This window comes from Rhagoletis zephyria, unplaced genomic scaffold (genome assembly GCF_001687245.7).
Source record: "Rhagoletis zephyria isolate East Lansing unplaced genomic scaffold, Rhagoletis_zephyria_1.1 Rzeph_scaffold_01321, whole genome shotgun sequence".
NCBI lineage: Eukaryota > Metazoa > Arthropoda > Insecta > Diptera > Tephritidae > Rhagoletis > Rhagoletis zephyria.
In genome coordinates, this window is record NW_016158405.1 from 1 (window position 1) to 12,961 (window position 12,961).

The following is a 12,961-nucleotide window of genomic DNA, read 5'->3' on the forward strand; positions in this document are numbered from 1 at the left end:
TTATCGAATAGACCATTTTGTACGCACAAATGCCGTCCAACACCTATGGGTGCGGTTTGCTCATGCTTTCCAGGCTATCGCTTGGACGTGGATCAGCGCACTTGTATCGACGTGAACGAGTGCGAGGAAAGTGAACCATGTGCGCAACTTTGCGAGAACACACATGGTTCGTATCGCTGCAAGTGCTATCCGGACTTTATGTTGCGTCCCGACAAGACCACCTGCAAATCGATTGAAAGTCAGTCGACACTAATGTTCTCCACCTACAATGAAGTGCGCAGCATGACAGAACAGCCAATCACTTTGCGAGTCGCTTGGTCGGTAAATGACTCAAAGATCGCGGGCTTCGATTTGAATGTGCACAAACGAATGGCTTACTTTAGCACCGATGTGGAGGATGTGTTATACAAAGTGGACATGGATAAGGGCGAAGTGAAGTCTGGGCTGTGGGTGCAAACCCCCACAAAGGTGGCGGTAGACTGGATCACAGGTGAGAAAGTTTCGATAAATGCGCCGGTAAGTCTTTTGTTTACATTTCAACTTTCTCCCACACAGACAACGTCTATGTCATTACGCGCGCTGGGCAGTATGGTATCAAGGTGTGCTCGTTTGAGGCAAGGATGTGTGGCCTGATAGTTCAAGCCAACCCGCGCGAAACTATACGCGCATTGGCTGTAGACGCACTCAGTCGTCGGCTCTTTTACGCCACCGTGCGCGCACAAAGCTTTAATGAACCTATTACCGAGATCAACATGGCCCACTTGGATGGCAAGAAACATGTGACACTGCTACTAAAGCGCGGAGGTTATATCACCGCCTTAGCCTGCGATCCTTACAAGCGTGAACTCTACTTTGTGGACATGCACACAAAAACACTGCAAGTATTTGATTATCGCCCGAGCAGTTCGGGTGTGCCGCGCACTATTATACAAAAGGGTAATGTAGTTATGCATCCATCTGGGCTCACCATCTATGAGAATCAAGCGTTTATTGTGAACATCGGCTCCAAGGAGGCAGTGCACTGTCAGCTTTTTGGCGCACACACCTGCAAAGCCTTCAACTTGAACATACTCAACGCCGAAGATGTTGTGGTAGACGGCGCAACGCGACAACCACACGCCACTAACCCTTGTGACATGGCCAAGTGTCATGGTATGTGTGTGCAGGCCGATTACGGTTATGAGTGTATGTGTGGCGATGCTTTTGTTGGTGAAAATGTACGCTGTCCGAAAGAAGCAACTAATGAGATACTGTCCAGTGCTTTGCTTAACGATGAGGGGTACTCGGACCACCATGAGTCGACTCCACATGCTGCGGTTACAATCATTTTGATTTTGTTGCTCTTAGCTATGCTTTGCACCGGCGTTGGGTACTTGTACTATCGTCGCGTCTCTCAGGGTCATCGTGATTTCAATATCAACCTGCATTTCCAGAATCCATTATCTGCATTCACCAGCGTCGGTGTCGGCGGCGGTAAATTTGCAGGCAGCATGCAGCAGCAGAGCGGCATCAGCAGCACAACCGCCTCTTTTGACGGAGACACACACAGCAACGGCGGCAGCGGAGGTACCGAGAAAAAGCAATATATTTCGCCGATTTATAGATTCTTGCGAAATTCCAGAAACGACTCGTTTTCGGGTGCGGAGATTCTTCTCGAGGCGTCAGCGGTATGTAAAGAGGACTGTTTTCTTAATAAATTTTTTAAGTACTTAAGTCAGTATCCGATAAAGACTTTGATAAGTCGAAATAATTGGAGTTGTGACTTTGTTTGATCTGAGACAGCGACAATAGTGTATTTGGAACCTCACTTCACTCCTGCCTGGTTTACTGTCAGTTAATGTACCTACATATGTATAGCTTGCCCTGGGATTCTTATTTTGAGGTCATTGTTGTAGTGATATTACTTAGGCCTTTAGAGTGAGCGAAATGCTATATATCTGTGTTCGTATGGAAAAGTACCTTATGTCGAAAGGCTTGCTTTAGTATAAATCGGCATTCGCAGCATACGATTGCGAATTACTCACTGGCGCTGAGCCGTTGAACAACTTTTGGCAAATAAACGTGCAAGAAATAATTCCGATACTAGCAAGTCAATATTCTCATTAAGTCTCTTCAAAAAAGTCCTTGACGTTTAAAGAATAAAGGGAATGCCGCGTTATACTAAAGTCAGCCTTTCGACATAAGCTACTTTTCCATACGAACACAGATATATTTCTTAGTTTCGGAGAGGCCAGTGTGAAATCTTTATCCGCGTTCTTAGCGAGTCCTCCTTTTTCCCCAGATGTAATTTTTCTTCAATATCCTTTCGCTTACGGTCAAATGCATATTTTTCTTATAGAAGAGTTAAGCCCTTGGCATCAAATATGCCGACCTTACTTTGGTCCGATGTGAAAGTAATTCTCCGTATTCGCACTCTAAACTCTACTGTCAACTCTAAGATAAGTAAGTATAAAAAATAAGCCTCGGTTTCAGCAAACTAATTCCCGTTCGCAGAAGCGTGGGAATGTTCCATATATTGGCGTAGGCTTTAATAACGCAAACGAATTTAAAGTCTACTCCAGTGCACTTAGGATTGATATATTGCGCACTTTTCAGAGCCTTGATGTCAATCCCATCAAAGCAACGCTGTTCTTGTTTACGTTGAAAAGAAAATTTGTAGGTCACAGTTTTCCGTAAGTGCAATATCTAGGAGTTACTCTAAATAGGAAGCTGACTGGAAAACTCGCGTCGAACTGAAGGTAAATCGAGCGCAGAAAGTTGTCGGGCAGTGTCGGAGAATCTTCAGTATGACACAGGCCTAATACCGTCTAAGACACTTTCGGCATACATATATGAGCCGACCAATGCATACACTACAGCATGTGAAAAATAAAGGGCACGAATTTTGACAATTTTTGGCATTTTTCTTTTGTTTGTTTAATGTTTATTATTTTTTTATAAAAATACAAACAGAAAATTAGAAAAATTTCACAAAGCCGATTAAATTCTAGCTTAACAAAGTGCTAGTTTCAAGTGGGTAAGAATTTTTGTTGATTTTTGAAATTTTTTGGCCGATGGTGTTATTACTTCTATATACTTTGTATGTATTATCCAAAAATCAGCACGAATTTTTAGCCATACTAAACTTGCACTTGTTTAAGCAACCTTACTACTTTTCTAAAAACGCTTAATAAAAAGTTTGTTGTTCTAAAATCTTTTTGCGTTTTTCTATCAAGTTTGAAATTTAGACTTATTTGGTTTTTGTTAGATAATGAGTTAAATTTGTTAAAAAAAATATTAACATTAACGTACAAGAGAAAAATAGTCAAAACTGGTAAAATTTAGTGTCTCTATTATTTTTCACATCGACTGCACTTTCGGCAATAATTTTTTTTAAATAGTTCTTCTGGAATAATAGAAATTTGTACTTCCTTAGCAATAGTTTAATGATTTTTGGTGCGCTTTAATTTATTGACATTAGGGTGATACATTATGGTGTAAAACGAAGTACTTGTGTTCAATGAACTTTGAAACACAAAGAAATTTATCTCCTCGAGACAAAAATATCGATTTGATTAAGATCAGACTGTAAATGCCTAAGTTATGGCGAAAAATATAAAAAGGCGACTTTCAGCCAAACAATTTTTTTTTTTTTCTAAATTGCATTGCAAAAATACTTTAGACTCAGGGGAGTACGGCGAACATTTTTTTCCGGCACAGTCTAGTGTATATCTTTCTTGAAGTATGAGAATAGTGCAGAGAATTATCTCCGTATTTGTCCGACCTTCGCCAAACTGAGATGGTGCATTTTTAGGGAAAATGTGCTCAGAATGTAACAGTGTAACAGCTACACTCTCTGTTCCTCGACACATTACTAAGGTCCATAAAAGGGGCTGGTAACTTTGCAGAGGAGTAATGATTTCTCCAGCCCATCAGCGTTTTCATATCTTCTTAGCTCTTTCTCTAGGCACTTCATAAGTGCAATGGATTTGAGCGCTTGGAAAATCCCTCTTGCGTTTTACAGGATTCTGCAATCACATTTCATTCCAACCCATTCACTTAATTTCTCCGGCAGGATCATCACTGAATACAAAATTTACATCTTAGTCCACTTTAATACAAAGCCAAACGAGTCAAGGTGTTTCAAACTCGTAAGATAAAATAACTTTATGAATAATAAGACATTACTGCTTCTTAGCTACTACTTTTAATGAAAGTTCAACAAATCCTTTCTCTGCTCTTCTAAGCGCTTTCTGTCCACGCATAGGCTTTATGATACTGCTAAAGGTGAATCTCCACAGTCTTTTACTCGATTGTTGCTGTCGACGCTCCAACTAGTACATAGGTCTCTCGCGTTACAAATTTAAGGTTTTTTACAAATCGGCGTTTTTTGCATTTGTGGCAATTAAGTATTATTATTGATTGCGGCGCCACCGAATTTTAGAAGCCAGTGTTATTAATATTTCAATAATATTCTCACTAAACCTAAAACTTTTTTTTTCAGCCACCCGACGAAACAGACGGGTTGGCGACATCTCAACGAGCAGCCCGCAGTGCCCTGGTGGAGACAGAATCTTTTTACACCGCCGCTGATACAATCCGAGTTTCACATGATGATGATGATGGTGCAAGAGCGAAACATGTCGCCTAGATAAGGAAATCACTTTTTCACTTCTTACATACAAATATTCGCATACATAGTATATCTTTGATTAATTAATTTTGAAATCGTTTGTAGTTTTGCATGTTTCATGTTGTCAGTTATGGTAGTTATTTGTATTTATTACTGTAAAAAAGGTATTAGTGTATATAAAAAGAAATAATAAGTCAGCGAAAATTCTAAAAAAAAGGTCAATGCCTATGTACATATGTATGTATGCATAAAAAATTATTTTCAACTTCACATTTATAAGTATGTAAATTAATAAAGCTAGATTTGGTTGGTTGGTTGATTGGTAAGTTGAAATGTTTTTAGAAAAGAATGCTTATTGGTTGTTGTTAATTGCAAACCGTAATGTCAAACTTTGTATTCTGCTGTAATATTATGTCCGAAATAAAAACAAATCACATTTTCAAAGAGAGATGTTTTCTAACTTAGCATGTCGTTTGACTTATAAGGTACAAAATTACTTGACAGAAAAACTCCTGATTTCGAACTAAAACTTGGCTGAAATTTTTTATAGCTTTGAAGGTAATTGAAGGACTTTGGCAGTTTGTCGATAAATTTAGATAATTTGATACATATCGATAATTCAATGGATTTCCAAAACACTAAAATCTGATAACTCAACAAAATTCGATAATTCAACTAATTTCGATAACTGCGATTCAAGGGCCGATAAATTTTGATAACTCGAAAATTTATATATCTCGATATAAATCGATAAACTTTAGATACCTCTAGAAATATCGATAACTTTCGATAAATTTTGAAAGCTTCACATTTCTCGAAAGCCATCGAGAATTTTGATAATTCGTTACACTCTGTTAACACGATAAAATACGGTAAGCAGTTATAACTCGATAAACTTATATGACCTTGAAATTTCGATAACTCGATATATTTTGAAAATTGCATAAACTTCGATTCGATAAATCGACCAATTTCAGTAAATCAATAAATATCGATAGCCTATTGCTTGAAAGAAGTCTATGCGTTACGATAAGTTGATAAATTACGTTAACTCTTAACAAATTTCGATAATCCCATACATTTTCACAGCTCGATAATTATTCGTAACTCAATAAACATTGATCAATTTGAATAATTCGCTACGTTGGGATAACTCAATAAACATGGATAACTCGATAAAATTCGATAACTATAAACTTCGAGGATTCGATAAATTTCGGTAATTTGATTACTGTCGATAACTATTTTTTTTATGATTGAGTTTATTTCGATTCCTATCTAAAGATTGCAATAAATTTTCTTACGCTTTCAATTTCTTTTATTGTTTTGTATTTCTCATTGTTTTAATTTTCGTCTTTATCTTCAATTTTGCTGTAACTTTTTGTCTTAATTGTTATCATTTATTTCTCCATCATCACATTTATCTTCATTATAAAGATGGATTTTAACACAAATTGAACAAGTTGCCATGACAACTAATTTTGAAACCATAAAAACTCTACAGAAAATTACCTTTCCAATAGCGTTCTTGGCTTTGAAAACGGTTTGGTAAAATCGCCAAACGAATGGAGACAAAATTTATGTTAGCGTATTAATATATAGAAGATGGTTATGGGCATAAGCACCGCTAGCTCTAGAGGGTAAGGCTTTTAATGTCGCCTAGCACTTCCAAGGGCGTTTTGTGCTAAATTTCAAATTGATTAAGTGTAGCACCACCCAAGTGAGCACAGAGAATGCGCTATGGCGTTTCGCCGTCCAGCTCGGAGAAGCCGCAAACGTTTGTTTCTGAAAAATAAATTTTACGGAACAGTATCCCGTGTAGTACCTAGGGATGAAACGATACCATGCAGGTATCGATACTTTATATGTACATAAGGACGTATCACGAAAAAAGTTGAGTGTGTGTTTTATTTGAACAGTTACATTTGTCGAAAAAAATTTTGGGGTACAAATTATTTTTAAGTGCCCGCTAAGAGCTAAATCTTATCTGATGTCCGATTTATTAAGCTTTATGTCGCCGAAAGGTTTTGCATAGAACTACACATACTTAGCCCTTAGAGGTTTTGGCCTTAAAACCCATTTTGATTTATACCATCACTAATTTTGGAAATACTATCTCTAGTTTATTATTTTTATACTATAAATCTGAAGCCCTCAAAAAATGATGAGGACATTAACTTTATTCATAAACAAAAAAGTTATAATGTTTTTTATAATTGTGTGGAGGCTTACATTTTTAGTTATTTTTTTATTTATTATTTAACCTTTCATGATCCAAATTAACGAAGGTGGAAAAACTTTTGACTGCCATTCACCTGGGGGTTGCCAGAAGTGATATATACGCAGGGTAGCGACCAAACACCCGGTAGAGAGAGAGTTAAAATGAGAAGGCGGAAACTTCGCGTGCGCTGCGTTTGGGTCCCGCCACGTTGAAACCCCGTCCAATGAAAAAGAACAAACAGCTTCGGATGAGATCCCCCTATTTTTGATGACGACCACGGCAAACGTATAAAGGACTATGATTTGAGGGTATGCACCTGATGTCTACTACAGTTGCCACTTAAAGGAGAACAAAATCGGTGTTGGATTTGTAGTGGGAGAGAGACTCCGGCGCTGAATAGTGGCGTTCACCACGATGGACGAACGTCTAGTCGAAATCCGAATCAAAGCCAGATTCTGCAACATCTCGCCCATCTAACAGGCTAACCTAATATTCACGCACGCCGCCAATTTACTGTCAAAATTTTCTCATGTGCATACAACTTGTATGGGACCAGCCGAAATTGAACGGCGTGCGTACGAAGCTAACTCAATTTCCAATTTTTTTTCTGCGTGACATTTTGATTTGACATTTCACTCAATGAAATTAAATACAAACGCGCGCAAGCCAATTTAGGGTGACGCAAGAAAAAAAATTCTACGGCGTGCGTACCAAAACGCAAGCCGGGAATATTAGGTTAGCCTGTAAGCCCCTGCCCCGACGGAATAGAAGGACAAGGCGTCCAAGGATCTCTTCTATGAGCAATTGAAGAGAACAAATGCGCGATGTCCCTGAAACGATATCAAAATCGTGCATTGGTGATTTCAATGCCAAGGGGGCAAGGAAGGGATCTTTGGCGCCACTTTCGGAAAAACACTCCAAGGGCCAACATCGACTCGAACCACTATCTTGTTGCAGCCATGTTACGCATCCGCATCTGTGCAAAAAAAACGTGCGTCCAACAATGCAAAAAAATCTTAACGTCGATAAGTTGCAATCACAACAGACGGAAAATTTATTCACGACTTGACTCTTACACCTGCTCTCTGGGAATACTCTTCAACAAACCGACATACGCGAGCAGTGGAACCATATTTCAGACTCATTAAGTACCGCCGCCGAAGAAGTAGTCGGATTTCAGCGATCCCTAAAGAACAACTGGTTCGATGAGGAATATCAAGAAGCCGTAGGCAAAAGCGGCGCCACCTATAGGGCCACACTGCGATCAGGTGCAACGCGAGCCATATGGGACCATTATAGGGAACTGAAGAAGGAAGCGAGACGTATTTGCCGCAGTAAGAAGAGAGAGGCCGAAATACATGAGTGCGAAGAGCTTGAGATGGTGGCCGACAGGAAAAACGCCCGAAAATTTTATGAGAGAGTTAGGCGACTTACGGAAGGTTTCAAGACCAGGAGGAACTCCTGTAAGCACAACCATGGTGACCTAGTGACCGATGTCCAGAACGTACTTAAATTATGGAGGGAACACTATTTCACCCCATTGAGTGGCAACAGCACTGAAAGTAGTGGAGAAGACGAGCCTGAGCCCCCAGTCGATGACGATGGAGCAGATGTTTCACCGCTTGACTATGACAAGGTACGAATAGCGATTGCGCGACTGAAAAACAACAAAGCTGCAGGAACTAACGGCCTGCCAGCCGAGCTGATAAGGTGCATGTATCAACTCTTATGCAGAATATGGTCAGATGAACGCATGCCTGGTGAATAGAATTTAAGTGTGCTCTGCCCAATCCACAAGAAAAGCGATACCACTATACGCGCCAACTATCACGGGATCAGCCACCTTAATATAGGTTGCAAGGTCTTATCGAGTGTATTGTGCAAAAGACTGAAGCCTACCGTCAACGAACTGATTCGGCGTTATCAGTGTTAATGCTGGTTCCCAAATAAACTAATAGTCTAAGATCCGACAATGCATGACCTTCACCTATCTGTTTAATTAATGAAATCAATTTTGTATGAAATTTAACGTGTTAATAAATCTTTCGCGAGTGGGCTGGCTGAAAAAATCCTGGCCGGGACATTTTTAATTACTTATTCATAAATTAACTTTTTGTTTTAATTTTGCACTCATTTCTTTAATGAACAAATTACATATAAACCAATCGGCAGTTATGCCTATAGCATGTGTTAAACAGATGAGTGAAAGTTATTGGTACTACCTACCTGTTCATATTTACCTGCCAACCCGATCGATAGGCCAGGAAAAAAATTCACAACCCAACGTTTTCACATCCTGTAAGCTTAATACTTTCGATTGGGTATATAATTTGTTCATTAAACAAATGAGTACAAAATTCAAAAGTAATAATTTTTGAATACTTAATGAAAAAAATCCTGGCCAGCAGTTTTCAGCCAACCCACTCGCGAAACATTTATTAGCACATACAAAACATTTCATACAAAATTTATTTCGTCCATCAAACAGATAGGTGAAAGTCGTGCCCTTGTCAAATCTTAGACCAGCACCAATAATAATGCCACTCTTTCTAACAAGTGCTACTTTGAACTGAGTAGGCAACTGAGAAGTAAAGTCCTCTTTACACTCTATAAAAGCGCAGTTAGTCAACGACGTAGCGTAAACGTAGATTGACGTACGTAGCAGCATATACAATTTACTGTTGATAGAGAGAGAGAAGCAACGGCAACGTCACCGCCATGTGGTGGTGAGTTTTCGTTAACACGTGAATCCCATAAGGTAGATCGTGTCTGCGTCAACCTACGTCTACGTTACGTCGTTGACTAACTGCGCTTTAAGTCACTCATCATGCCTGTGCTGGTTTATGGCGCGGAAGCATGGACAATGAAAACATCCGATAAAGCGGTTCTTAGAATTTTCGGCAGAAAGATTCTGCGGAAGATGTACGGGCCTTCACACGTTGGCTATGGCGAATACCGCAGACGATTTTACGATGAGCTGTATGAGCTTTACAACGACATAGACATAGTGCAGCGAATTAAAATACAGCGGCTGAGGAAGAGGTAGGCTTCCTCTGCATTGGAAAGACCAGGTGGAGAAGGTGACTTGACTTGGCATTTCCAATTGGCGTCAGTTGGCACGCGAGAGAAATGACTGGCGTGTTGTTTTGGACTCAGCCAAAATCACTTAGACGGTTATAGGGCCAATAAAGAAGAAGATTTGAATTAATTTTGTAAGGAAATAGCTCGTCATTGAAAATCCTGAATGAGACCTTTTCAGCGACTTAAAGATTTAAAAAATAGGACATCAAATAAGAAAGTTATAGCAAAAAATTTAGGTTTAGGTGGCAAAACAGTATCTACTTGGTTTTTTTTCGAGACATTCGTTGAAGCGCTCTTTGGTCTAATCATCCTTATTGTTTTCGTCAAGTTCAACTGATGGTCATAATTGAGGCCGAGTTTAGCCACTATACGGAGTGGTGTCTTATGCATGGCTACGTAGATCAAAGCGCCTCTCCGCGCCTGTGATTCCAAATGATGCGGTTGATATCCACATTGCATTTTTTTAGCTAAAAGAATGGTGCAAAAGAGGTTAATCTAACGTTGAATGGAAGTAAGACAAAGTTCCCCTGGCAGCAAACCAATCGTTATCTGAGTGGAAGATCGACCAACATTTTTCGTAGAAACGAAAACGCCATTACTTTTCCTTTTGCCTTCCACACACGTACACATTATCATTTTGCGAATACATAAACAATTAAACTAAAACATAAACGGTTTTTTTATAAATTACAATTTATATTTATAGAGCTTATTGTTAATAATATGTTTTTAATAATGTGCTGGTAATTCTTGAAGCTATATAATTTTGTGTGTATGCTTTGGCACTATGAACTTTTATATAAATTATATGTATTTATTTTCTTAAAATATGGCACCAGCACTAACGTAGCTACAAACCTAATGATTTGACTAAGAAATTATTTTAAATACTATTTATAACATACAAATATTGATTACATATGTCTAATTATTATACTACAATAATTCATACAAAAGAACTTTTCACGACGATTTAATAAGTCTTTGACGACTCTCGAACATCGTACTCGTGCTGTCCTTCGCTTCGGCAGCACCAACCATGAACGACGCATTACTGCTCTCCTTCACCAGCATGGCCAAGCACTCACGGAATGCTTGCAAAAATTGATCGGCATTCTCCTGATTAAAGCACATGGGTGGCTTTAGTTTGATTACATTATCATTAGGTCCATCGGAGGAGACGAGCACCTTATGCAGTGTTTTCATGCGATTCACAACCCAATGAGCGGACTTGGTGTCAGGCTCACGCGTCTCACGGTTCTTCACCAATTCAATGCCAACGAAGAGTCCAACGCCACGCACATCACCTATAATATCGAATTCCAAGCTAAACTCACGACATTTCTTATTCAGATAGTCTCCAACAATGCGTGCATTCTCCTGCAGTCCCTCCTCTTCGATTACACGCATCACAGCATTGGCAATAGCGCATGAAACCGGATTGCCGCCATATGTATTGAAATAGGCGACGCCAGTGGCATAGAAGGCATTCGCAATCTCAGGTGTGGTCACAACAGCGCCCACAGGATGCCCATTGCCCATTGGCTTAGCAACCGTTACAATGTCGGGTATTACATCTTGCGTCTCGAATGCCCAGTAGTGAGTGCCCACACGGCCGAAACCAACCTGCACCTCATCGGCAATGGTGAGTCCACCAGCTGCATGCACAGCATCGTAGACGGCACGGAAATAACCGGCGGGCGGTATGATTTGACCGCCGCAGCTTTGCAAACTCTCCGCAACGAAGGCAGCTAAGCCTTTGCCCTGTGCCTGCAACTTCTTGCAGATCTCCACAATGGGAGCGCTATATAGCTCGGCCATATCGGCGCCCGGGTGATCTTTGTCGATAAACTTGCCGCGATAAACATCCGGACAGGGGGCAACATGAATGTAGTCCGGCTTTGGATCGCCACCGGGTTGATTAAATTTGTAGGGAGATATCTCCATTACAGAAGTCAAATGTCCATGGTAGGCACTAATAGAAGAGAAACAAGGAGCAATAAAAATGTGAAATACATGTAGAGGTTATTTCAATTTGACAAACTTACTGGTCGAGCGTGATCACATCCTTCCGCTTGGTGTAATTGCGTGCCAAACGCAAAGCCAGATCGTTGGCCTCCGAACCGGAGTTGACGAAAAAGCAGACCGATAGATCGCCAGGCATTTTACTGGTCAATATTTTGGCGCATTGCACAAGCTCATCGTGTAGGAAGCGATTGTTGGTGGAAATTGTGGCCATTTGAAGACTTCCGGCGCGCACCACTTTCGGATGACAATGTCCAACTATAGAAAGAGAGAGAGAAAGAAATAGGAATCGTGCTTAGTTAATGAGTGCAGCATAGTTTGTAAAACTTTCTGAAAGTATAATATAATGTACATTTATTTATAGCAATCTTTAGCACAAAAAGTCCTTTGGGCCATTCAAAGCTGTAGGCGAAGCTGTTATGTCTCCAGCGCCGATCCAGCGAAGCATTGTATATTTAAGACTAGTCCTATTTAGAAAAAGTTGCATACTATGCACTTATTTATTCCTAAGTTGCCCACTGGCCCCCGACTCGCCTAAATCATATAAACCAATTAGTTTAACTTCCTTCAAGCTAAACCCCATCGAAAGACTACAGATTAAGCACAAAATGAGATTTTCATCTCTCTTAAATCATGTTCATGTCAAAGCAAAATCATTATGCGGTAGAATGCTTGGTTAGTAAGATCGAAAGGCCCTCGAGCTTAAGGAGGTTGTTATGTGCGTCTTCTTCTACAGCGAGGGGGGCTTTTAATACTGTCTACTAATCTCCTCTGTCGGGTGAATATAATATCGTGTTTGAGCAACAGTCCCGTGAATATTGCGAACGTAACCCACGGAAAGCGGTTCTTTCTCCCTGAATTTGTTCTATCGCGATAGACAACCTCTTAACTTAACTACAGTAGAATGTTGTTGTTGTTGTTGTTGTTGTAGCGGCTACAACAACCCCGCCCAGATCGGTTGGTATCTCAGTCGTTGTCGTCAAGTTCCACTAACGGCAACCCTAGGAAGCGTGCAGCTTCTG

The 12,961-nt window shown here is 40.0% G+C and overlaps 2 protein-coding genes across 3 annotated transcripts in view; one reads left to right on the plus strand and one right to left on the minus strand.

Moving 5' to 3' along the window:
• The first annotated feature begins 45 nt into the window (after window positions 1–45).
• Window positions 46–4,810, plus strand: LOC108363638 (putative vitellogenin receptor). Its single transcript, XM_017617061.1, has 3 exons — window positions 46–490; window positions 556–1,667; window positions 4,484–4,810. Exons 1-3 carry the CDS (start codon window positions 46–48, stop codon window positions 4,628–4,630), a joined length of 1,704 nt encoding a protein of 567 aa, XP_017472550.1. The 3' UTR covers window positions 4,631–4,810.
• Window positions 4,811–10,599: 5,789 nt separating this feature from the next.
• Window positions 10,600–12,961, minus strand: part of LOC108363633 (alanine--glyoxylate aminotransferase 2-like) — a 26,085-nt gene continuing 23,723 nt past the window's right edge. Inside the window, exons 2-3 of one of the 2 annotated variants that reach the window (XM_017617057.1) lie at window positions 11,963–12,197; window positions 10,600–11,889 (exon numbers count right to left, since the gene is read on the minus strand). In XM_017617057.1, the coding sequence (XP_017472546.1) occupies window positions 10,878–11,889; window positions 11,963–12,153 (1,203 nt within the window). In that variant the 5' untranslated portion in view covers window positions 12,154–12,197 and the 3' untranslated portion in view covers window positions 10,600–10,877. The remainder of the gene's footprint in view (window positions 11,890–11,962; window positions 12,198–12,961) is intronic. The other variant, XM_017617056.1, reaches the window with a different exon arrangement.